The sequence below is a fragment of the Anopheles aquasalis genome, chromosome 2 (genome assembly GCF_943734665.1).
Source record: "Anopheles aquasalis chromosome 2, idAnoAquaMG_Q_19, whole genome shotgun sequence".
NCBI classification, from domain to species: Eukaryota; Metazoa; Arthropoda; class Insecta; order Diptera; family Culicidae; genus Anopheles; species Anopheles aquasalis.
In genome coordinates this window covers 38,810,747-38,835,000 of record NC_064877.1, presented here as the reverse complement: position 1 = coordinate 38,835,000, position 24,254 = coordinate 38,810,747, and the positions used below count along the sequence as shown (strand labels likewise).

Here is a 24,254-nt window from a genome sequence, read left to right as displayed (position 1 = left end):
TCATACATCCCTTTTGTCTTGATCACATGCAAACATCTTAGCGTTTTGTGAAGACCAACTCCAAAAAGGTACTTCACTCAAGTTCCAACTGTATTTCCAAATGGCATTTTTATTCACCTTCCACTGATGCCTTCACACAGTTTTACCCATGCTGTTTTGAAGAAACTTTGTCACCTGAGACTTTTCCGGACTCGGTTTCAAGCCGGCAAAATGGCAAATTTAGAATGTAACCATAAACACCCATCACAAATGCAGATTACCCCCTACGCAAAAACGGGAAACCCCGTGTGTAATTCTGAGTCTAGAAACAAAACGGGCCAACACCAAAAAGCGAAACCACAACATCGCGATGAGACCGGAAAAATACTCGCAGAAACTTTTCTATCTCTTCCGCTTCCCAAGCGAAGCGGTGCCACGCCGGTGTCAGTGGCCGGTAGCTTTGGATCGCTTGGCACGCTTGGAAGAAGTTGTTTATCACCTTCGTCACCGTGGACGTATGCCTGATGGCCGGGTGGCCATTGAACAATGTCCTCCACCGTGGACGGGAGGGCGCCAACTTTCAACAAAAGCAATCTCAAGCCGTGTTGCGTTAGAAACAATAGCCCACCTCCGCCGGAATGTGAATTTCAATGCTCGGAACGCAAAAGCGAGACTTACGGTACGGCCAGATTACCTTATGAACGGTTTGGCTTAGTGCTGCCGGTGGTATGCTGTTCATATTTTCGCGCAGTTGCTTCCTACAACTGCGACCCACAGCCGTTGAATGGACAAACTTCCCGTTTTGCTCCGTCATGGAGCAATCGCTCTGGTAACGAACGGTGGTGTCAGAGGCTGAACAGCCGGAACAATTTTGGACAAATTTGATTCTTTTAAGCTGATTCATCTACCGTTGATTGTGTGTTTTTTGGCGTTAGCGCTTCATGGATTCGGCTCGGGAAAACAAATAAAACACATATTTTTTCAAATTAATCTCATTTTAAATGATAAGGGAAAGAAGACAGAGGAAGAGATCATTAAAAAGACGGTTGCTTTACAATGATTTGATTTCCTTTTTTTTAAGGTTCAGAAGAGAGCATCATAAGAATCCTGAGGAAATGTCAAAAAGTTAATAAAAGCTCATTTTGCAGATAATACATTTTAATCGGGTAACTAAAAACAATACTCTTGGTCTTCGTTTTCCTTCAGTGCTACATAATGATGTCGTATTATTTTTTGCAATCTCGACGTATCGTCATACAGGAAACATAGATTTGATGCTTCATCTTAGGTTTATACTAAAAAAAAACAGATGAGGGTATCACTAATAAATACACCAACTTTTGAGGTAACAGAAATTCATCCAAATAAAACCATCCTAAAACTATGCACCCAATGTCAACAACGCTCATAACTTGATGTATAACGTCTCATAAAAAAGAAAGGAAAAATCTGATAAACAAACACCGCTAGATGGCATGGCTTATTTTGTCCCGGCAGCATAACACCCCAAGCTCTACTCGACGTCCTCGACAACTAGATTGTAGCGTTCCCACGTCAAATCGTAACGATTCGTAGTCCTTTCCAGGTTTTTTTTTGTTTTTGTTCAAGTTTTCCCCCATTTCTAGTGGCCGTAAAACACTTCATCACAGCCAACCCACTCTATCCGCTGCTCACAAAGGTCGCCTCACGCGGCCGCCATGCAATCATGCGACAAATAAAAATTAAAACGTGCACCAACTGCCAAATGGAAAGTTATGTCGACACGTTCCGCATGGCAACCAGAGAGGAAGAGTAGGAGAGAGCTGCGGGATCCCTGGGACTCTGGTTTCGTTTTTTGTGTAGCTCGCCCTCGACAGCAGCCGGCATGGCCACACCCGGTGTTTCCGTTTGCCGATCACTGCTTTTTCCTGTCCCCGGCGCGACGTGAAGTGAATAATTATTCAATTGTTTGAGTCACGCCGAGCGGTAAACCGGTGGCTGGGGACCGCAGTGGCTGATGTCCGTTCCATTCCCGTGGCCCGCGAGGATGACGGCGACGGAGGGCGACGTCGTCGGTTTGCTTTTGATTGGCGATTCGCTTAGCAAATAAGGCCCATGTCGCACTATCAGCGTTCCTGTGTGACATAATTTTGAAAGAGGAAAAAAAAACAACTTTATGCTCGCTATGTTGCAGACAACCGCAGGGGAATTGTGAAGTTTCATCCTCATCCCCCGTCCTGTTGGGATTCCCGGTGCGCAGCATTTTGCAGCAAAACAACTTCACAACCTTGTATCCCTCCGGGGCGTGCCCTGTCCTCAGAAGTAGAACGGAGCAGTACCCTCAGCGACCAGGGCGTTAAATTGTTTATGCGCATCATATTTTTCGCCAAAATCCGTCAACAGGCTGTCATGGCCGTCCCTCCGCGACGGTTTCAGGCACCTTCCAGTCAGGCAGAACAACGAAGCAGAATATTCTCACGTTCCACTCTCCACGACAAATTCACGGGAACCACTCGAAACTCGTGCTCTCCTCTGCCATTGGATCCCTTTAGGCCGTTTTTGTCTAAATTCTTTGCTTCACATTTCATAAACGGGCATCGTGGTCATCGATCAACTATCGGTCCGCCCCGGGCGCTGGCACTCGAAACTTTACACGGCAAAAGGATTACCATCGCCGCACCGGAGCGTGTCTAAAATGGTCAAAAAGCTGTCGCCCGGCGACTTGTCAACCGTTTTACCCTCCGAATCCTCTCGCTAAGCCCGATCCGGTGTCAATTCGGGGGGTTACGAGGATTAGAAAGATTGTCAAAAGCATACCATCGGGTGAGCGTGACTTAAACCTTGTGTCCAGCGAGTGCGAGTGGCAAGTGACAGTCGTGGGGGGCTGAGAGTCCTTTCCGGCAGATTTTTACCGGGCCCGAAACATCATTTTCTGCGAAAGGTCGCTTGGGACACGTGGCACGCTTCGATTGACGATTACCTGATGGCTTTTGAAGTGACGTGACGTTGGAAGTGATTCACGGTTGCTGGTTGGAAACGCAGAACAACGCTCATCCTCAGAGTAGGCTTTGCTAGTTATTTCCAGGGGTTTTCACGGGAGTTGTTCTGATGTTCGGAAGTGTTTTTTCGGTTCGAGATCAATGTGCAATAATTTGATAATAACCTACCCATTTTTTTTCCCCGCCGTAGGTGTGTTCCTATTCTGCTGGGTGCCGTTCTTCACCTGCAACATCATGGATGCGATGTGCGCGAAGCTGAACAAAGACTGCCGGCCGGGTGTGACGATCTTCAACCTTACCACCTGGCTCGGCTACATGAACAGCTTCGTCAATCCCGTCATCTACACCATCTTCAACCCGGAGTTCCGCAAGGCGTTCAAGAAGATCATGAACATCGAGTGAGTGGGACGCATCGGTCCGGGGGCCCGGGACCGGGACGAGCTGGACGGTGAAACGGAGGCCGATGCCGGCGACGTCCGCTGTGCGGTGGCTGGCCGGCACCATCAACCGGCCCGACCCAGCTCCATTCCAGCACCGGCAAGGGCCAACGGATGCAGTGAGACCGGTCCTTCGCGGCCAGCACCGACCAGCAGCACTTCACGGCAACAGCAGCAGCACACACGCCGCACCGTCACGTGGAGCTAGCCGGAAATCATCGTCGAGATGCAGACGTGCGGTGACCGCCATCCGCCTCTCGACAACACTCACAACCCACCACCACCATCATCGCCAGCTGCACCAGCTGGTGGCGTGTCGCCAACAAACCAACGATCCGTATCCAGTGACGATCCGGCCACCGGTAGCCACGCCATCCCAGTGTCAGGTAGGGAAACGTTTTATTTATTTGCCGCTAACCATCGTCGTGCGACGGAAAACAGCAACCCGGACCGGTCGCCGGTGGAGGTTTAGAGACTGAGGTGGGCTGAGCTGAGCAAACAATTGGCTGCCGTGCAGTTCCATCCATCCATCCATCCATCCATCCATCCGGGCCACCGTGCTGAGGACTCCCACATATCCTTGGGCCACTGCAACCAATCGCGGGCAGCATACGGTGCACTTTCAGGTCGGAAAACATATCGACACCTCATCCGGCCCGGCTGTGCACGGAGACGGCCATAAATCCTTCACTTCACGCTCCCACTCTCTGCTCTCTGTCTCCCGGTGGAGAAGTCGATCTATTGAGACCAACTGGTTCATCTCTCATCGCCCCTAACCGCAAGGATCCCTCTCTGGACACGGCCCGGAAGCGGAAACTGGTACTGAAACCGGAATGTTACCGGAGCTCCAACCTGGAGCTGGTACCATAACGCATTCACCGCCCAGACATTCGAGCATCGGCATTGACATTTTCTGCATCGCATCCTTTGGATTCCTTGCGATGTGGCGTACCAACCAGAATGCCAGTTCGATCGATCCAATCGGCCGGTAGCGGGGTTGGAAAAGGTGGAAAAATAATTAGATTCCCTACTGACCAGCGATTGTTGTTGGTTTGTCGATATGTTGGTCAAGCTCGGCGGCAGCAGCAGCACCACGTGGGGGGTGTGACAGGAAAACAAATCATTTTACACGCCCACCCGGACACAGTTTCCTGGTCCCTTTTGGTTCGGTTCTGTGCTGCTAAAATGGAAAAGTTCGATCGATCCGGACCAACTCGTACTCGTGAGGTTGACCAACTGAAAGCACAGCAAACCACAGTTGTGATGGTAGCTGGCAATTTATCATTTTCATTCCCAAACACACAGGCGGACTCGTAGACACGTGTACAGTAAATTAACAATAGACAAAAAGAAGAACAACACCACGATCCGATCCTGGTAGAAGTGCAGATGCAGTGGCAGCAGTATCGCAGTGGGATGAAAACAAAAAAAGGTAGAAAGAGAAGCTATCTAGGACAAACCAGCCAGCAACAATAACAAAAAAATCAAACAAACTCGACTCAAACGGAACCAAACGTAACGGAACTCAGTAGTAGTGAGCAGTCGGTATTTTGGAAGGACAGGAACGTTTCCGGACAGGGAACGGACGCTCAACAGACGTCCCCTAAGGTCAACTCTGCAACTGCAGCTTGTCGTTGCTTTTTTTCCGATAATAAGTAGCTGATCTAGTAGAGCGCGATAGTGGTTACGTGGAGTAGCAGTAGTAGAAGCAGCAGCCGGGTCGGGCGTGTTTTATCAACTTCAGGAACAGAAACGGAACCGGCGCGTTACAGTGGCGCGAGTGGTGTACATATCGTAGCACCGTGGGCACGGTGGGCAGCGCAGCACTGGACATCTTCCTAGCACTAGACGACAACACGACAACGAGTGTGTTCTAATCCTTAGCGATCCACCTCCTTTTTCGAAAACAATGAAGAAGAAAAAAAAAACATCGCACCGTAGGTTCCATCTGTCCTTCCCTCAAGTCAAGTGCGAATGGCGAATGCTTCTGCTTCCAATAGACACAAATACACACCCAGAAGCACGGAGAAGTGCATCTCCAACCAACCAACCGCAAAGTGAAAGACAAAAAATTGAGATTAGTGTTTAGGGCGGCAACGGGCAGGCAATCCGCTGGGAGCTGGGAGGTGGGCGTGTGAGGCGGCGAGGTGCTTCCCTCACTCCCTCCCTACCCCCATTCCGGATTCCGTTGCCGATTTATGTGTAAATGTAAATAGTCAGTAAAATCAAATTACTACAAAGCGATCACGATCAGGATCGTGAATCCCCCGAGTGGAGGGTGATTGTTTTCGTTCTTTTTTTTTTGTGCAAACCAACTCCCTCGCCATGATCGGGACTCGTTAAGCAGATAGTTTTCAAAAGGAAAAGCAAGGTCATGCTGCTGGCACTCGGTCAAATCAGGAATCTCTTCCTTCAAAACCGAAACTTCCTTCTTTTGGCATCGCGCGTTTGTTGAGCGAGTTGAGATGTGGTATGTGTGGATGTGTATGTGTGCCGTGGTCGGGCACACATGCAAGCGTGTCTCGCTCACTGTAAGTGCGCCCCTTTTATATGCTCAGTACAAATTTTTCACAAAAAAAAAACCAAAACAAAAGCAAAAACGACGAATCTCACGCTCGGTATTGGCCGGTGGCCAGTTCCAAGGGGGGTAGCAAGGTGAGTGGGGTGGTCATGGTTCTCACACCCACTTTAAGTCTCCTTTAGTCGAGTTAGTGATCCACGGCGGGGGTTTCGGTTACGTTATAGCGCGCGAGGCCACCGGTTGGCCAGTTGTTTACGTTTATCACTTGCTCCGATAGTTTATTGTTAAAATGTTAACTACGTTACAAGACTGTCCCCCCCTATATAGCAATTTAAGAAGAACGCTGCACGACGTTGAAATGATGAATACAAATAGGAAAAGGCGTGAAAGACATGCTAAATCTATTTTCCTCTCGAACACCTTCGTCAACAGAAAGTTCAGTCTAATGGAAAGCAAAGCCTTTGGACCCCTTCGATTACTAATTTCTGTTTTTTACGCTGAAATTGAAACATTTAAGCCGTCTGCAAACCGAGCACGTAACGCTGCGTACGTTGCGGAGCGTACGTAAATTCATACATTTCTCCGCAGCACTACGCTCCGCAACGTACGCAGCGTTACGCGGTCGGTTAGCAGAAGCCTTTAATCGCTTTCATCTCGTTTGACACACAATTTGGAATACTTTGACAGTAAAACAATGGCGGCCTGGCCTCTCCCACCAAAAAGCTACGTGGCATGGTCAAGGTCGGTCAAAATTCCTTTCAATTAGTGCCCTCCGTTTGCTTAATGCTTGTTTCCGTCCCGATCTGATAACCACAGGCCGTGGCTCATAGCCCAAAAGAATCACGCGTGAAAATCGTGATGAAGGAACGGTCCTTCCATCGCCCACAGTGACATTGTTCGTTTCATCCATCGCATTCCGCTCGATCTCGAGATATTCGATCTCAAACGGAACCCAACAACAACAACCGCAGTAACCGCAACCCAACAGCATCCCAAAAAGTTACTTCCAATCAACTTCGCCCCATCGATTGAGTTGATTTTTTCGGTGAGCGGGTGTAGGCCTTTGTTCGCCGCCAAAAGTCGTGAAAGTGCGTGACCTTTCGCTGTTTTCGTTGGTGGGTAAATTAATTTGTCTCTCGCCGCTGGTCGGACCCGGACACTGGTGGTCGTTGTGTTTAGAGGAATTGACAAATCAACCATTTTGCTGCGAGCGCTAGTCCTTTTGCTCCAAAAAGGATAAGAGTAATGGGCGATGTTGGTTTTGTGTTTCCCGTCTTTTCCTGGTGGTCCGGGTGTTCCGCCAGCTTCCAGATCCATTGGGATGTCCACACCATGGAAAGAGAGAGAGAGAGAGAGAGAGAGAGAGAGAGAGAGAGAGAGAGAAACTCTACACCAACTCCAACACACATTCAACCCTTGTCAGCAGGGACGTTCCGATGCTCCGCGGCAACACTTTCCAAACCAACGGGACGGTCGCGCGAAAAAAGTTTACGAAAGGGATTTTAATTTCTGAACGCATTAATCACCTGTCAGCGTTTCGTCCGTCCGGTCCCTCCATTTCTCTCCCTTTCTCTTCATGGTTTTCAGCTTCTTCATCCATATTTTCTTCTGCTGCTTCATCTTTCTTCCAAAGAAATGCGAACAGAAAGGAGTCGAGTTGTAGTAGAACGTGACACAAAATGAAACATAAAAAAGGGGGAAGCGAAAACGGGGACATTGGTGACACAAAAGCCGAAACGCCAGCTGAAGGAATGAAAGAAAACTTTTCATCCAACTTCTCCATCCGATCAACACAATCTATTGCCGATGCCACGTCGGCAAGAATTTCGGACGCAATCCAAATTCTAGAAAGAAGTCGAGGCTGCGGTTTTTTGAGCGTAAGTGCTAAAAAAGCGTGCTTCCTCTCGTTCAGCTTGGCACTTAAAAAGGCCGCTGCGAGGAAACCCGCGCTTTTATTCATTCATCTGTTGTCATCGCCGTTTTCAGTTGACAATTATAGCAACTGCGCTATAATAAGATTGCCCCCCCTTCAATGCGTTGCGCCCGACAACAGTCGACAGTCCCCCCGGTGCCGCTGGCGCTCAGTCGTCCGACTGTTGCGGCTGCTGCACATCCTGATGCGCAACGGTAAGTGTGACGAGTTTCGAAACTGGTCGCTCTAGACGAGTTCCTTTTGCTGTTGTCACCGTGGCCCTGCGCACCGTTCCATCCTTTGACGTCGAAACTTCTACCACGATTCCACGCGGCCAGCAGTTTCTCGGATGGTTTTCGTCTACAATTAGCACGATATTGCCAACCTCCATTGGGCGAACGCCATCGAACCATTTCGACGGCTTTCTAATAGTCGGCAGGTACGTTTTTATCCATCGCGCCCAGATTCTGTTGCTGGCTTGCTGCGCCGTTTTCCACGTGTTTTTTAGGTTCGGTGGGGCTTCGCCTGGCAGTACGAGAGGTTTCACTCCGGAGGAAGATCCCAGGAGAAAATGGTTCGGTGTTAGTGGGGCTTCGTCGTCGCGATCTAGCGGCACGTGTGTTAGTGGCCGCATGTTGATCATTCCTTCAGCTTCGATCAACACGTTGCGCAGGACTGCATCGGTAGGTAGCCGGTCGAATTCGATTTTGCTTAACACTCGTTTGACCGTTCCTATCATTCTCTCCCACGCCCCGCCGAAGTGAGGAGCGGCAGGAGGGTTAAAATGCCAGGTCGTATTTGGCAGGTTGGTTTCCGCGATCAACGCACTTCTATCAACTTGTTTAGCGGCCGCTGCGAGTTCCTTGCTGGCACCAGTGAAGTTTGTTCCCCTGTCGCTGTAGATCTCGTTCGGTGTGCCTCTCCGCGCGGTAAAACTTCGTAGTGCCATTATGCAGGCGTCGGTCGACAGTGATGCTGTTACTTCGATGTGTATAGCTCTTATCGTGAGGCACGTGAAGAGTACGCCCCATCGTTTTTCCGTTCTGTTGCGGCCCGTCGTTACTGTGAACGGCCCAAAGTAATCGATACCGGTGAAAGTGAATGGTCGTTCGTAGGCCGCTAATCGTGCCGCGGGTAGGGGCGCCATCTCAGGGTTTTCGGGCATTCTTGATTTCAGTATGCAGTATGCGCAGTTGTTGCGAACGCGGCGTACGGCTCTGCGTAAGGCGGGTATGTCGTACTTTAGTCGTAGCTCGTTTACGACCGTTTCGTGGTTCGTGTGGTGGAACTTTCGATGATAATCGGCTACGATGAGCTCTACCACGGTCCCATCTTTCGGTAATATTATCGGCCTTTTCATTGCCGGATCCGCAAACGAACACTCGTCGATTCTACCTCGCATTCTAATTAAACCGTCTTCGTCCATATACGGTTTCCGTTTATGCAGCGGGCTGCCTCTTTTTGCGATTATGTTCACGGCGTTTGCGTTGGCTTGGATGCTGGCCTCCGGGTAAGTTTGCCTTTGCACCTCTCTAAGTACTAAGGCTTCTGCCTCTTTCAGTTCGTCCGAAGTCAGAGGCCCGGTAGAGCGTTGCGGAGGCCTTCTCGCATTGCGCACGAACCGTCGTACGTAGGCCACCGTCCGTAACAGCCGCGACCATCTGGAGAACCGCTCCCACTGCACTATCGGCGCTCGTGTAACGTGTGTAGTCACACTCCTCTTCATCTCCTCGCTGGTGGCTGTTTTTGGGAGTTCTGCTGTTGGCCACTCTCCTTCCTCTTCACGTAGGAAGTTGGGTCCGCCTAGCCACCGGTCCATCTGGAGGTGTTGCTCCAGGTTGCTCCATTTGGTACATTCGTCAGCCACGTTCAACTTTGTCGGAACCCATCGCCAGTTTCCGATGGCGGTCAGTTCCAGCACTTCTGCGATGCGGGGTGCGACGAAGGCGCTGTATCTGCGATGGTCCGCGTGGAGCCAGCACATCACGTCTCGAGAGTCTGTCCACAGATATTCACTGTCCACGGAGACGCGGTGGCCGTCTACGATCGACTTGGCTAATCTGGCACCGAGCACGGCTGCCTGGAGCTCGAGCCTAGGCACCGACACGTATTTTAACGGCGCCACTTTCGCCTTGGCTCCGATGAGCGATATTTCCACTTTGTTTTCGTGACGGAATCGCAAGTATGCGACTGCCGCGTACCCGTCTTGCCCGGCGTCGACAAAGATGTGTAGTTGCGTGTTCAGATATGCAGAATGTGGGTGGAGACGATAGCACCGCGGGATTCTGAGTTTTTCGATCGCCGGAAGTCCATCGCGCCATCTCTCCCACCGGGATTGCAGCTGGGTCGGGATGGGTTCGTCCCATCCTGTGCCGGCTCGCCACACGTCTTGCAACAGGACCTTCAGGTAGAGCAGATATCCAGCGATGAGACCGAGGGGATCAAATAGGCTCATCAGAATGCTGAGCAGCTGCCGCTTCGTGGGTTGCTTTTGTACTCTCAGCATCTCCTCTTTTCGGCGACTGTTTAGTTTGAACCCGAAGGTGTCGGTGTCTCGGTCCCACCACATGCCGAGGATCTTGTCCGTACTCGAGTGCTGGCTCCCGTCGATTGCCTTTCGTTGTGCTGTGCCAGAGTCTTTGTCGAATGCGGACATAAAGGCAGCGGAGTTCGATAGCCAGTTGTGTAGCTGAAAGCCTCCCTGTTGGTGTATGTGTTCGACTTGTTTTGCCAGGGTTATTGCTTCGCGCTCGCAGTCCGTACTGGCCAGCATGTCGTCCACATAGTGCTGCTCCTTGATGCACCTTACTGCTTCCGGAAATCTTTCCGCGAACCTTTCTGCATTCAGATTTTTTACGTATTGCGCGCACGATGGGGAACAGCTGGCCCCGAAAGTCATGCGGGTCATTACATACTCTTCTGGAGGGGCGGACTGGTTCCCCCATCTCCACAAGAAGCGTTGGCTTTGTTCATCATCCTTTGCGATAACCACTTGATGGTACATTTCCTTGATGTCTACGGCGACGGCCACTAGGTTCTCTCGAAACTTATATAGTACGGCTGGCAGAGAACACAAGAGATCCGGACCTGTCAAGAGTTTCGAGTTCAATGAAACTCCTCTCACCGCCGCGGCAGCGTCCCACACGAGCCTCACTTTTCCCGGCTTGTTGGGATTGGTGACGGTGAAAATTGGAAGGAACCATTTTCGAGGGAGCGGTTCCTTCGTGCGCAACTCCTCGAGGGTGCACTTGCGCACGTAGCCCTTCGCTAGATAGTCCCTGATCTTTTCCTTAACTGCTTCACCTAGCCGGGGGTCTCGCTGCATCCTTCGTTCTAGGCACTCGAGCCTTTTGATCGCCATCTCGCGATTGTTGGGTAATTTTACGTCGTCAGACCGCCACAGCAGGGCAGTTTCGAATCGAGTGTCGTTCAGTTTCGTGGATGACTGCAGGATGGCCAGAGCCCTCGCGTTCTCTGAGGAGATCAACTTCTCCTTCGGCTGGTAGCAATCATCTAACGCCGTGAAGCATCTCCGAATAGCGTCGTCGGCTGCAATGGTGAACTCCTCACAGCGGCAGTTGTGTACGTTGCTTGCTAATGGCGCTTCGGATGGTAGTACGCACTCACGGCTGCCACCGATGACCCACCCAAGACGGGTTTTGGTGGCGATCGGTTCGCCCACTCTCCCTTCTGCAACCTTGAGCGGATAAGTGAGATGATAGTTATCCATCCCGATCAGAATCCGGGGACGTGCGTTATCGTAACTTTCCGCCTTCACGTCGCTGAGGTGCTCATAGTCGTTGCTCAGCACTGCCGCTTCGAGGGTTTGCTCTTGCAAGCTCAGTTTCTTGACGGTGCGGGCTCGTCGTATTTCGTACACCTTTGCGTTCTCGCTTGAGCCAGAAATTCCAACCGTTACCGTTACGGAATCATCTTCGTTGCGCGACAGGTCCCCGGTCCAGCTAAGGCACAGTGGACTGGGTTGTCCGTGCAACATTAATTCATCGATCAACGAACGATCCATCAACGTGACCGATGAACCCTCATCCAGCAACGCATACGTTCGTACGGTGGCTCCGTTCTGCCCGTGCAGAATGACCGGCGCGTAACGCAGTAATGTGTCCGGATCGCTAGTGTGGGTGTGAACGGGCGCGTTCGCTTTACCGCTGGTGTCGTGAAGTAAAGTGTGGTGAAATCGACCACAGTCGTCGACAGTGCATTTGTCGTCCTTACGGCATTTGCCGTTGTGCTTGTGCAAACAAGTTCTGCAGAGCTTATGCAGGCGTACAAGGTTCCAGCGGTCGTTGATGTTTTTGGATATGAACGCGTCGCATCTAGGCCCTTTCTCACAGGAGGGCTTCTCGCACATCGGGCATCTGTCTGAGTGCCCGTCATCGTCGTCGTTCGGCTCATGGTGAGCAAACACTCGTCCGTTCGCCGCTTGCACTGGCGGGGTAACGGCAATGGCGGCATCCGTGGTTTCCTTCATCCAGACTCCGAAGTGTTTTAGTGAGCCAGAGTGTGGTAGTGTCATCTTGCGTCGACCCCACTCAAGGCGAAGCGTTGGTGGCAGGCGATCCACTAGTTCCTGCAGCAGTGTAGCGTTATAGGTGTACTCGTGCAATCCGCTGTTCTTTACGGTCGCGCACAACTCTTCTACGGCGATACCGTAGTCGATCACGGACTGGAGACGGTCCAACTTGGGCGCCGGAGCCTGTCTTATTTGCCGGATGATGTTACCTATGATCGTCTCCGGTTGACCAAACATCCTTTCCAACGTTTCCATCACTTCACGAACATTTTCGGGGTTGTACAGCCGACATTGTACAGCTTTCAGTGCACGGCCCGATAAACTTTCCTGAAGCCGAATCGTGTTCTCGTCGTCCGAGTAGCCGCACATCCTCGTCGACGTCTCGAACCGCGATTTGAAGTTTCCCCAGTCCTCGGGGTTCCCGGAGAATTTTGGCAACTTTCCCGCCGCCACATGCCGAGCAGCGACCTGGCTTCGGCTGAGATCGCCCCATTCGTCCCAGGCGGATGCATGCCTGGTCGATGACCTCACGCGCCGCTCGTCGATACCGCTTTGGAGAAGACGCTGGTTGGTCCTTTCTTGCTCCTGCAGCATGCGTCGTAGATCCTCGAGCTCTCTTAGCATGCCCGACGAAGCTGGCTGCGCGGGACGCGCGGTCGATGTTCCCGCTTCCGGGTGCGGACGAGGCGCATTTTGAGTTTTGTTGCGCTGCTCCTCGAGCTCGCGACGCATGCGCGCGATTTCCCGTAACACCTCACTCGCTTCGCGCGTCTCATCACCCGCGCGCGATGTCGATGGCGCGTCATCAAAGGCCATTGGCCTCCAAGGGTCACAGGGTTCATTTGCTTCTCGATGACCGGCGCCACTCTCACTGCGTCGCGATGGCGTGCCTGGACGCGACATCTTTTCACCTTTCGAGTCTTGTCGCGCGCGGATTACAAGAACGCAGAATGTTTACAACGAATGATCACTTTTGCGAATGTTCACTGGGTGAGGCGCAGTTCCTCACTACTGGTGCACTAACGCGCGCACGAAAGTCGTTGCCCAAACGATGATAACTGTTTCTTCACTTTCTTCGTCGCGCGGTTTCCGTCAAAGGTGCTGATCCTTAGACGCGGTGAACCGCTATCGCGCGAACGAACTTCCAAATTATCACAAAATCGTCTCGTCGGGAGACGGTTTTCGATGCAAGCTTTTTTAGTATTGCCGATGCCACGTCGGCAAGAATTTCGGACGCAATCCAAATTCTAGAAAGAAGTCGAGGCTGCGGTTTTTTGAGCGTAAGTGCTAAAAAAGCGTGCTTCCTCTCGTTCAGCTTGGCACTTAAAAAGGCCGCTGCGAGGAAACCCGCGCTTTTATTCATTCATCTGTTGTCATCGCCGTTTTCAGTTGACAATTATAGCAACTGCGCTATAATAAGATTGCCCCCCCTTCAATGCGTTGCGCCCGACAACAGTCGACACAATCCGTTTCCCCACCCTGGAGCCTTTCCACAAAGCCAGCGTCTGGCGGGTGTTATTCAATTTCTGACTGGCATCCTTCGGACCATTGGTTCTTCGAACCCGAGCCCGTCTTCGCTGCACTGTGTGTCCGCTTCGGTTACAGTTATATCCGTTACTTCGGGCACGTACAGCACATTACTTCCTTGCGCCTCGCTGCCCGATATCTACAACTTCCGACAGGCGGTACGCGTAATGTGCCACAAACCACAAACACCACCGACGAACCGGCGAGGAAGAGGAAACTCGAGAAATCGGGAATCAGGAATCAGGCGTCTGGAAATACGCTTTTTGCCCTGGAAAAACTTTCCCCCAAAGCAGTCGATGTGCTGTTACACTGTGGGCTGTGAGTCAGTACAAAAGATGGTCGCGAGATACTCGCTCTGCTGCTGCTGCTGACCAATCGCTGGCAGCTCGTTAGTCCTGCAGTCAACGCATCAGCCAACGCCCCGATCGTGCCGATGCTGCAATAGAATTCTGGTCCAGTAGCATCGATGCACACCGTAAACGATGTTTGTGCAATCGCGCGAGTTCATGATCCGCATGATTTATTACCACCGCCTCTTCGTGGCTCGTGAAACGTAAAATATGTTTTGAAAGCAAAACTGTGAGCGGGAATGAACTCAATAACGAGCTTCGTGTCGCTTTCCCTTGCTGCTGCTCCGAAACCAACCACCACGGTTCCTTTTCCTGGGTTTGATTAAATTTTTTACTTCACCCCGCCCGTAGAACTACCAAGCTTCGCATCGTAAAACCGGATTTCTCGGTGTGGTTCGAAGGGTGGGACATGTGTTCAAATTTTACGACAGTTTTTCCGTCATCGGATTAATGCAATGCACGTAAAAGATTTCTTATCTTTCGCAGCAGCGTCACTGGCAGGCAGCTGGATAATGAGGTTGCCCTTGTTTTGATGCACCCAAAACACACGAACACACAACACCGTCTGGCTCTGTGTGCCTCTGTCCGTTGTGGCACTTGATGGTTGTCGAAATTGTCACGAGGGAAAATTAATTTATTCGACGACAGCGTCTACATCGAAAGCGCTCACGCGAGCGAACCTTTGACTTTACACCAGGTCCATACCGGCCGAACCCTTGGCCCATGGTCCTGTCTGGTACATTACTGCTAGATGATATTACTTAATCAAAGTATCTCGGTGTATCCTTTCGCATACCGACCCGCTCACTGGCATGGTCCAGAGGCAACCAATTGATTGGCCAGCGTGAAGTAAAGAAGTGAAACAGTGCTTCGCTACAAAACCCCTACGTCCCCTCAAAACCCTGCTGACAAAAAGGACATTGTGCGAGTCAGTTTCACTTAATGATGCTTGTTTGTCCAGCTGTGCAATTTGAGCACCGCGCGTTGAGCGTTAGATGAACGTCGTGCGCTCGAACCGTGCAAAAGGCTTTTGTTCCGAGAGAATGCTGTCTGCTTGGACGCCATCTGCCAACAGCACGGGCACGGGCACCAGCGAGACAACACAGCTACCACCCTCTAACGCAGCGTACGACGATGAATTTAATTGCTTTCGTAATTACATAAATGCACAGACATCATTTGCATCATTGCCGCCGAGCTGTAAACGCTTTGGCGCTAGCGACCACCAGCAGCTGCAGCGACGAACTTGGCGAAAGCACATTGCCAAGATGGCTCATGGCCATGATGGTCATGTTTTGCCGTTGCCTGCCCGGTGGTATCGATACCGAAGCAGCAAAGGATGGACGATGGATACGCCGCTAGTAGCCCCGGGGATTGGATGCTGAAAGCGAAATTCCGAAGGCACTGGCGGTGACCTAATCTAATGGACAAAGTGATGCATTGTGCATTGTTCGCTCGGTGCGGTGCGGCCAAGCGCACCGGTGACAAGCGGTGGCAGCGATGCTGCTCGGCATGAAAATGGATTATGCAGATGAAGTGTTCCCGGGTGCGCTTTCCGCGGGCTTAAGATAAATGAAGTTTTGTTGTTGATCGTGTCCGCATACTCGACCCGATTGCCTGTAACCTTTCATTCGACCTGTTTGGTCAGGTCTGTGACTGCTGTTTTTAAAAGCATTTACAAAGCCAATCCTTACTTATCTCATAAACTGAACACAGCACTAGTTAGCTAAAGTTCTGCAGTCGGAAATGATTCGATTGTATTTACAAACGAATAAATGCCGTTCAAATGGATCGCCTTTGACACTCGTTCCCGCTAATCCGTAGTTAATATTCATTAGTCATCCCACGAATCAAACTCGAGTTCGGCTTCGGTTCAGTGGAAATGGGAGCTGCATAATATCAGTTCCTTACGAGTTCATAAATTTTAACGTCATCTTGAGCGGAATATCAATAGAAATCGCATCGCAACACTCCAAAGAGGAGTGAACGGAAAGCGATTCCGCAACACCAAAAGCCAACCATCGGCAGCACCATTCAAGCAGCGCAGCATCTCATAAATAGAATGAAACTTTCCGGCACGCGTCATTAAACGATAAATTCCCTTCCAATGACAGCCATTGAAAAATCCATCAATCTGACACGATCGATCACGGGAAAGGGCAGAATAGGAAGAGAGAGAGAGAGAGAGAACGACTAGCGCCTTGCTTTGGGGTGACAACCACCCCCTGAACCACCGCTCCAATGTCAGATAGAAGGAAGGCGAAGACGAAAGCGAGAAAACAAACAGCCCGGCTGCTAATAGCATGCTGTCTCGACCTTCCCCAGCTGGGGTCTCTTCTTGTTCCGATCCGTCCGTTCCGATGGTGCCAGCCTTCATGATGGCATGCGATGTCGTGCGCCGTGCCGTGGCTAGTGAGCGAGCGAGAAACCCATCAAAACCGCCAATAAGTTTCGAACGGTTTTCCTTCCCCACTGGGGGGTTGTGCGACGGTAGCGGGAGGAGCACTGGTGTGGTGTGCATCCGTGTCCCTCTATTAGAGAAACTCATCTTTCTTCATTATAAAACATTAACTTCATAAAATAAATCAACCGGATGGGGGGTCGAATGAGGGTGATTGTATAGCGAGAACCGTCTGTCGGTGCTCTTTCCGATCCGTTTCTGTCTGTCTTCTTTCACTCCATCCAGCGCCGGAGAGAGAGAGAGAGAGAGAGAGAGAGAGAAAGAGCAAGGGAGGTGATTGTTTTAAGAAGCGCTTTGATCCAACCCCCTTGTTCGTTCCATTTTCCGTGCACTGGGGAAAGGAGAAAACTCCGAACGAAGCAAAACCCAAAGCATGATAATGATTATCGGATTCCGGTATCCGGGGGAGGAGGAGCTGAATGGTGAAAGTCATTGTCGACCGGCACGTAAAACGTCCTGATTGAATGTTGTTTTTTCCCTCTTTACGCTTCACTTACTTCACGGGGTGCTACTACCGCGCAAAACGGGTTATCCTCGTACATTTACGTTGATGAATGAAATAGAGAGAAAAAGAGAAGGCGAAAGTGATTGTATGAATTCCGGGCTGCGGTTTCGCTGGCCATGATCCTTAAAAAGGTGAAACAATTTCCAACAACCACGCTCTAGCTATTGTCGGCTCGTGGGAAACTAAATGAAGTTCCAAACGTACCCTGAACCGGTATGACGGTCGGTGCCTAGTTCCAGCCTTCCAGCAAAACACCCGGAACCGACAAACGAGCATTATTTCGCAGCCATTACGCGCCACCACGGTACGGCACGAATAAATAGTAGCCACGGACCGGGAGCAAAAAAAAACACACGAAAAAAAAAGTGAAACACGATTCGATTAAATTTACTGCCTCTGGTGAGGAAATGCTCGGAGAGCGAGGGGCGGGCGGTTTGTAAAAATTCCAATCCCCAGCCAGCCAGCACCCAGCTCCCCAACCGCTACCGTTCATATAACGATGAAGACCATAATTTTTTGCCCCAGCCCAGCACGCGGGTAGAACGAGCCAAGAACCAAGCGTGGTTCGGCGTAGCAATACGGCTCATAAAATCCGATAATAACCCACTGAAATGAGCAAATCCCGTCCGGGCGATGGGGGTGGGGGGAGGGCCAGAATTCGGCCCAACCCACCTCATCAGATAATCCTCACTGCCAACACGGCCACGGTAAAGGGCAGAGGCCGGGCCAGAGACCGGGCCAGAGACCGGGCCAGGCCAGGAGTCATCTCCTCACGCGGTAAACCCATGCTCCCACCGTTTGTTTGTTTTGTGTGGTGAGTAAATGGGTGAAAGATGGTGTGGCTGAGGGAGGAAGGCATGGAAAATAAACGGATATCGATATTTAATGGTCGATATGAATCGGTTCTGGCGTTTAAACTGATTATTTCGTTTTGTGATTACCATAGTTAAACCCTCCCCACATGTGATGATGATGATGATGATGATCAGCATCATGATGCTGCTACCGATAAAACCACCTCTGGCATGGAAGGTCGCTTTCGATTTCGTCGACAGGTGGTGAGGTGGCAGGCAAGGTGGCGCGCACGCTACGGCAAGTGAGAACCGAACCGAGTTGAACCAAGTCCATCGTAAATCTGGCCATCGATAAAAACCGATTACATGTCGATAACAAACATATATGATTGTGGCTGCAGGAAGCAGAGAAGCCATTGTGTTTTGGGGGAAACAGGTAGCACTCGAGAGAGAGCGAGAGACTGAGGGACCATTCCATTCCGGATGATGAATGATCCTGCATATTGCTTCACTTGTTCCGAGTCCGGGCAGCAGTGGCGATTTAGTGATTTGGTAGCGCAACTAGTGGATGTCACGCACCTGTTTGTTTTTTGCTGTTGCTAGGAGAGTGTTTGGAGCAATTTTCATGGCACAAAACTCGTAAATTTTTTTTAAAATAAACAAAACACCGTGCGCCTCCATCGGTTGATGTTGATGCGATTTGCCGCGATACGCGGTGTCTTATTGCAACGCAACTGTGAAGTGATTCCTACTTCCACTCAAATGCATTTATGCCGACGGCGAGCCGTTTCCTAGAACACACTCGCCAAGTTTGTTGCTCATTAAATCAGTTCCTCCTTCGAAAACCCTCTCAGCACCGGCAGCTAACGTGGGTCAGGAATTTTCCGGCTCGTATGCTACACTCGCGGACGCGGACAGCAATTAAGCATGGCAAGCGACGCAACCAATGAAGCAAACGCTGACCTTCTTCTTGCGCATGACTTGGCGAACGATGTCGCTCAGGTGCGATTGCATTGTAACTCGGAATGCACGGTCGCAGAACGAGTCCGTTCTACCATCAGCACGTTTACCACATTCGCATTCGCTGGAAACGATGCACCAGAGAGCTCAACACCTGGCCTGCCACCGCAGCAAGGACACACGAGGATCCTATGATGTAAGCGGCACGTTCGCCTAGGAGTGACATTGTGGGACAGTCCAGGACGTCACCTTCCGTTACGCTTCCTCGGAGAAACACAAACCAAACGTAGCATATCAAATTACGGACACACGTCGAGCGTCGCGTCGCGCCGTGCGTGCAGCGCGCTATCCACTATTCGATTTCACTGTCAGTCCCTTCGCTCAAGCTCAAGCATGCCGTTGCACTGGACGAATGTCGAAACCGAACGCCGAGTTCCCGTGGCTGGTGCAACTGGTGTCAGCCCGACAGATGATATGCAAGGGCGCGTGGCCAACGGTAACGCTGCAAAATGAATCCAATGGCGAACGGTAGCTGGGTTGACTCATTGGGGGCGGTAGAAGCTTTTTTTTTTGTGCTCAAGCGAATGTGCTTCCCCTTTCTCCCTTTCTGTTGGTCACCTTTCCATTCGAGTCACATCTGTCTGTGATCTCGTGCAGCGTTCTGCATGATTTCAAAGAATGTGAAGGAGAACCGGCTTTTAAACTCAGATGCCTAGCCGGCGGCAGTAATCGTTTGGGTTTGCTGATGAGCGGTTTGTGGCAGGAAATATTCATATTTCCGCCCAGACAGACACGTTTCTGTGGATGCAATGAAGTATTGCTGCGTACCGTGTGTTAGATGATTGCATTTCCATCCTCTTTCAACAGCTAGCTGACTGCTGGCGATGGTGACTCCTGAACGATGAGCATGTCTATGCTAGTGAGCGGTTAGAGTGAATTGTGGTTCAGGAAATATTTGCATCTTGAGCAATTTTGTCGTGAAATTGAAATTGAAAATCATTTCAAATTATGCTGCTTAATTTTTTTTTATTTATTCGGAGAACTTTCTACGCTCAAAGCGCTCGTCAACATGTTTAATTTCCTCCATAAATGAACTGCAATGGCCACCAAGTTCAATCAATTCGAAATCGTATTGTGAAAATTGGTTCTCCCAACATTGTATGAGACCGATTTCTCGATTTCCCAACGAAATCGAACCAACACCATTTCCTTTGAACCCCGTTTGCTCAACTATCCAGGAAGTATCAAGTCACCGTCACGAAGGTAACTGACTGGAGTATCCGGAGTGCTTCCTGTTGTCAGTAAAAACTTACTGACGGTACTGCTGCATGGCATCTGCCAACGGATCTTTTCAATAAACCACCGGTAACAGGTTTCATATCGAATGGCGCCAGTTTGGGAATCGCTTGAGCTAACATGACATAAATAAGAAGATCTTCCTGACATCCGTGAGCTCGGTAACGTTGTATCCGTTTGAATGCAGCTAACCCCCCCCCCCCTCCCGCCCCCTTCTGCAATCAATTTACCGGATTCTTTTCGATCCGCGGTGCGGTGATCCGAATCGGTGCGTTTATCAGACGCAGGAAGTTGAATTATTTGATCTGTGATCGTTCAGCTGAACATCGCCTCAAAAGGGAAGTCTTTGAGTGGCATTTGAACTACTTTGCAAGGAAATTTCGATTCATTCATTGTAGATGAAGCCGCAAACTGTTTTTTTTAAATTTATTTCGATCATCACTATTCAAGTTTTTAAAAATTATTTCGCTGCTTTTGGATTACGAACCGTTTATAATCTTTGAACATTTTGTCCAAGTGTTTAAGTAATCAATCATTCATTCACTTCTCAGTTCTCAGTTTTCCCATCAGTTTTCGACGATTTCTTTCTCAGGAACTTAGCCAATGAGAACATCAGATCTCTTTAACCTTCTTGAGAAGATACATGATAGTTGATGTATCATTATACATTAATTCCTTGGATGGATTTTGTTAGAATTCATCCATTAGACCGTTTCTACACACAGCCAAAATTTGGCGGCTAAAGTCAAAATTGTCGGCAAAAGTCAAAAGCTCCATATAAAAAAAATAATGGTGTGTGTAGGGACGCTTGAAAAGAAGAACTTCAGAAAAACTACAGAATCATCGCGAAATAACTTTAACACACCTGCAAACAGCTTTTTTTAAAATATAATATGCTTTAAGCTGATCGGCAGACACATAATGCTGCACTCCAGTGTAGGCCGTACCGTAGATGTAAATTTGTCTCCATCTGCCATTATTTTTTCCAAAATGTTGGAAAAATGAAGTTCTCTTTTTTTGACTTTAGCCGCCAAATTTTGGCTGTGTGTAGAAACTGTCTTACACTTAAAAAATGCTTCAACTTCACATTTTACACATCTCTCCGAGCGTAGCCAAATAAGCGCGTTGAGCCGATAAGTGTTTCCCGAAATCAAGAAACCCATCGCAGTAATACTTCTACACAGCAACCAATCAAAACATTTCACAGAAAAGCCTCTCGTTGTCAAACCATCAGAAAGTAACTCTAGTACTGCAGGCATACATGAATCGGACCATTCTTCAACGGAGAACGTTCAACCGAAAGCCAATCTCCAAATATTCGTCCTTCGTTTCAACAGCGCAACAGCGTTTCAGCAGTTCCATAGCGGCCCTGTTACTAGCCGTTGCCGCTGATCGATTGACTTCGCGTTTGGATACCAACAATAGCGTCTCGATGTCATATCACGTATGCCGATCACGTGTGGCCATCATCATCATCAGCGAGCGAGCGAGCGAGCACTCATTTAATCAATTCAGTTCAGGCAAATTGTCCGCCAACATAATCAATCAATCAGAACCCACCGTTCGTTCGACCACCGTCCGCTACCGGCTACGCGTGAGCCTTTGAAATCGCCAGACGACGGCCAGAGCGAAACGGTTCACTGCGGTGCCCATAATACCCAATTTTGCATGTATCTCCCTATCCTATCGTCAGCGGTTGGCGGTCGTTTCGCCGGAAGAAAGGAAATCAATTTGTAAATGTCACAATTAATCCCGCTCCATCAATAATCTGCTATGCATGTTTTAACGCATTGTCCCGATGACAGCGCGATGTCCTTATGGGACGACCCTTCAACGGAAGTGACAGTCACAAAGCTTGCCACAAAGCGACCACCATTTGCTAGCATTGGATTGGGAAGAGGATCCTTGTGTAACGTCAGTCGGAGTACCCCGTTTTTTTTTGCCTCGGTTCCTTTCAACAAGCCAACACGTTCGCAGAACCAGCGTAACTATGCTTTCCTTCCGCGTCACTGCGGCTCCGATCAATGTCGACCAACGTGGCAGCATCGCAGCACCAGACACGGAGCTCGCGTAATTTGATTACGGTTTTCCAATTACAATTTCAAGACCATCAACCGCATTCCGTCATTTGTCAAATGATTCCAATTGATTGGGAATCTCGCCACCGTGTGTGACATAATTCGATTCAGCTGAAACATGTTGCATCAATAAATGGGATGGTGTGCGCTACTGTGCTAACTTTTCCTTGGTGATTTCCAATTTCCCTGGTACTGGAACGGGAACATCTGAAATGAATGCCAATTATAATTTAATAAAACAAAATTCAATCAAAAGCCTATAACTTTACTTACTAGCTTATTCTCATCCAGTTTGAATCAAAATCTGTCTGATGCCTACGCAATACTTTGTAAAGCATTCGCTCTTTTCACTAAACTGCGATTTATGATCCACTCTTATCGGTGTGCCTTATCGATATGTCCAGTGTAGCAAATGATGCAATGCGATATTTCATTTGTACCATTATGTCTGTCGTTTACCGTGGTTCAGGGTGCTTAGCCAACAATAACCGCTAGGCATACGTTATAATGGAATTGGCGTATAGCATTCGGCACTCGGTACTGCCAAGGATGTTTCCTCCATGATCTTCAGTGCTTAGTAAAAAAAAAGAATGAAAAAATGTATCATCGTTCATTGCACTACCGTCAATAAAACACATTAAGGGTGTTTGCATGGATATTTGTGCTAACAGCCAGCGGCTACTCTGCCGAGCTCGTGTTCTGCTCGTGTGTACACCATCATGCACGAGCAGCCTAAAGAGACGATTCAAAGACGATAGCCGCACCGAGATCGACCGGCTGATGGCGGTGTTATGATTTATAAAGATGGAAATTTGAAAGCAAACAGTGCCGGCAGCTACAATATTGTTCCGATTCCATTATACAGCAGATCGGTCGGTGGTTGGTACGGTACATGCTCTACTTTTGTCTTTTGCTTCTGCTTGGTATCAATCACGGCAGAGCACTGCACGAAGCGCTCCGGGTATCGTACGGAAGTTGATGTTTGTTCAAATAGCTTAAACGGAAAATTGATGAGCCAGTTTACTGCCTGCTATAGCGACATTCGACCAAAAGCTCATTTCCCTAGAGCAACATGGAGGATGGAACGATTCAAAACACGGCGAAAAACATGTTGAGTAGACGAGTTTACAGTATCAATTAGTTAAAGTAATGTTTAGAATCGCTGGCTACGGCCAACAATCTACGCATTTGTTTACGCCTGATCCAGTAACCGCGATTATCACATTACACTTTTTTGCTTTTAATCTAGATAAGCTCACACATTGGTGGAAGTGCGGCAGTTCAATGCATCCCCATACACAAAACCACAAACACCAACTCCACCAACTTGCTTCGGCATTCTACTGACTCATGAACCCGCATGGTAACGGTTAATCGAGCCAATAAGTACCGGAACGTGCTACATCCAACCACAGTATCCGGTGTGCTTATACGTAATCCTACAAATTGATAAATGATTGCCTATTCATTCGAACACAAGATGTGCTTCCAATCGATTGCGCATTACTTGTCTAATCATCGTTGGCGCAAGTACGATGGTTACGTCTTGCGAACGTATTAAGAAATCGAAGGAACGCAACTATGAGTATCCGTCCGTTAATGATTTGGCAATTCGGTTGTGCGCGTCTTATTTCAAATGCGTCGTTCGTGACTTGTTTTAGATAATAAAAAGTGTATTTCAAGTGTTATCTGGTTAATTACATTTTAAACTTGGGAGCATATCCTATTCAAATGTTGATCAACATTATTTTGTCAGTCGTTTATTGTTTTCTTTAATGTTAATAATATTTTAATGTATTGAAATTTTTCTTCTATTAGTATTCATACTATTTTAAGCAAAATTCATTCACCTGTTTACAATCCATCGACACACGTTCAGAGGAAAATAGATTGCATAAAAGCATGTTGCGCTCAAACAATAAAGC

General features: G+C 49.2%; 2 protein-coding genes across 2 annotated transcripts in view; one reads left to right on the top strand and one right to left on the bottom strand.

Annotated features, from left to right (window-relative positions):
- Positions 1–3,359, top strand: part of LOC126574841 (dopamine D2-like receptor) — an 89,404-nt gene extending 86,045 nt beyond the window's left edge. Inside the window, exon 10 of the mRNA XM_050235232.1 lies at positions 3,148–3,359. Within this exon, the coding sequence (XP_050091189.1) occupies positions 3,148–3,359 (212 nt within the window). The remainder of the gene's footprint in view (positions 1–3,147) is intronic.
- A 5,616-nt stretch (positions 3,360–8,975) lies between these two features.
- LOC126574831 (uncharacterized) lies at positions 8,976–13,174 on the bottom strand. Its single transcript, XM_050235221.1, has 3 exons — positions 10,982–13,174; positions 10,229–10,528; positions 8,976–9,044 (listed from the first exon to the last, which is right to left on the bottom strand). Exons 1-3 carry the CDS (start codon positions 13,172–13,174, stop codon positions 8,976–8,978), a joined length of 2,562 nt encoding a protein of 853 aa, XP_050091178.1.
- Between the last annotated feature and the right edge of the window lie 11,080 nt (positions 13,175–24,254).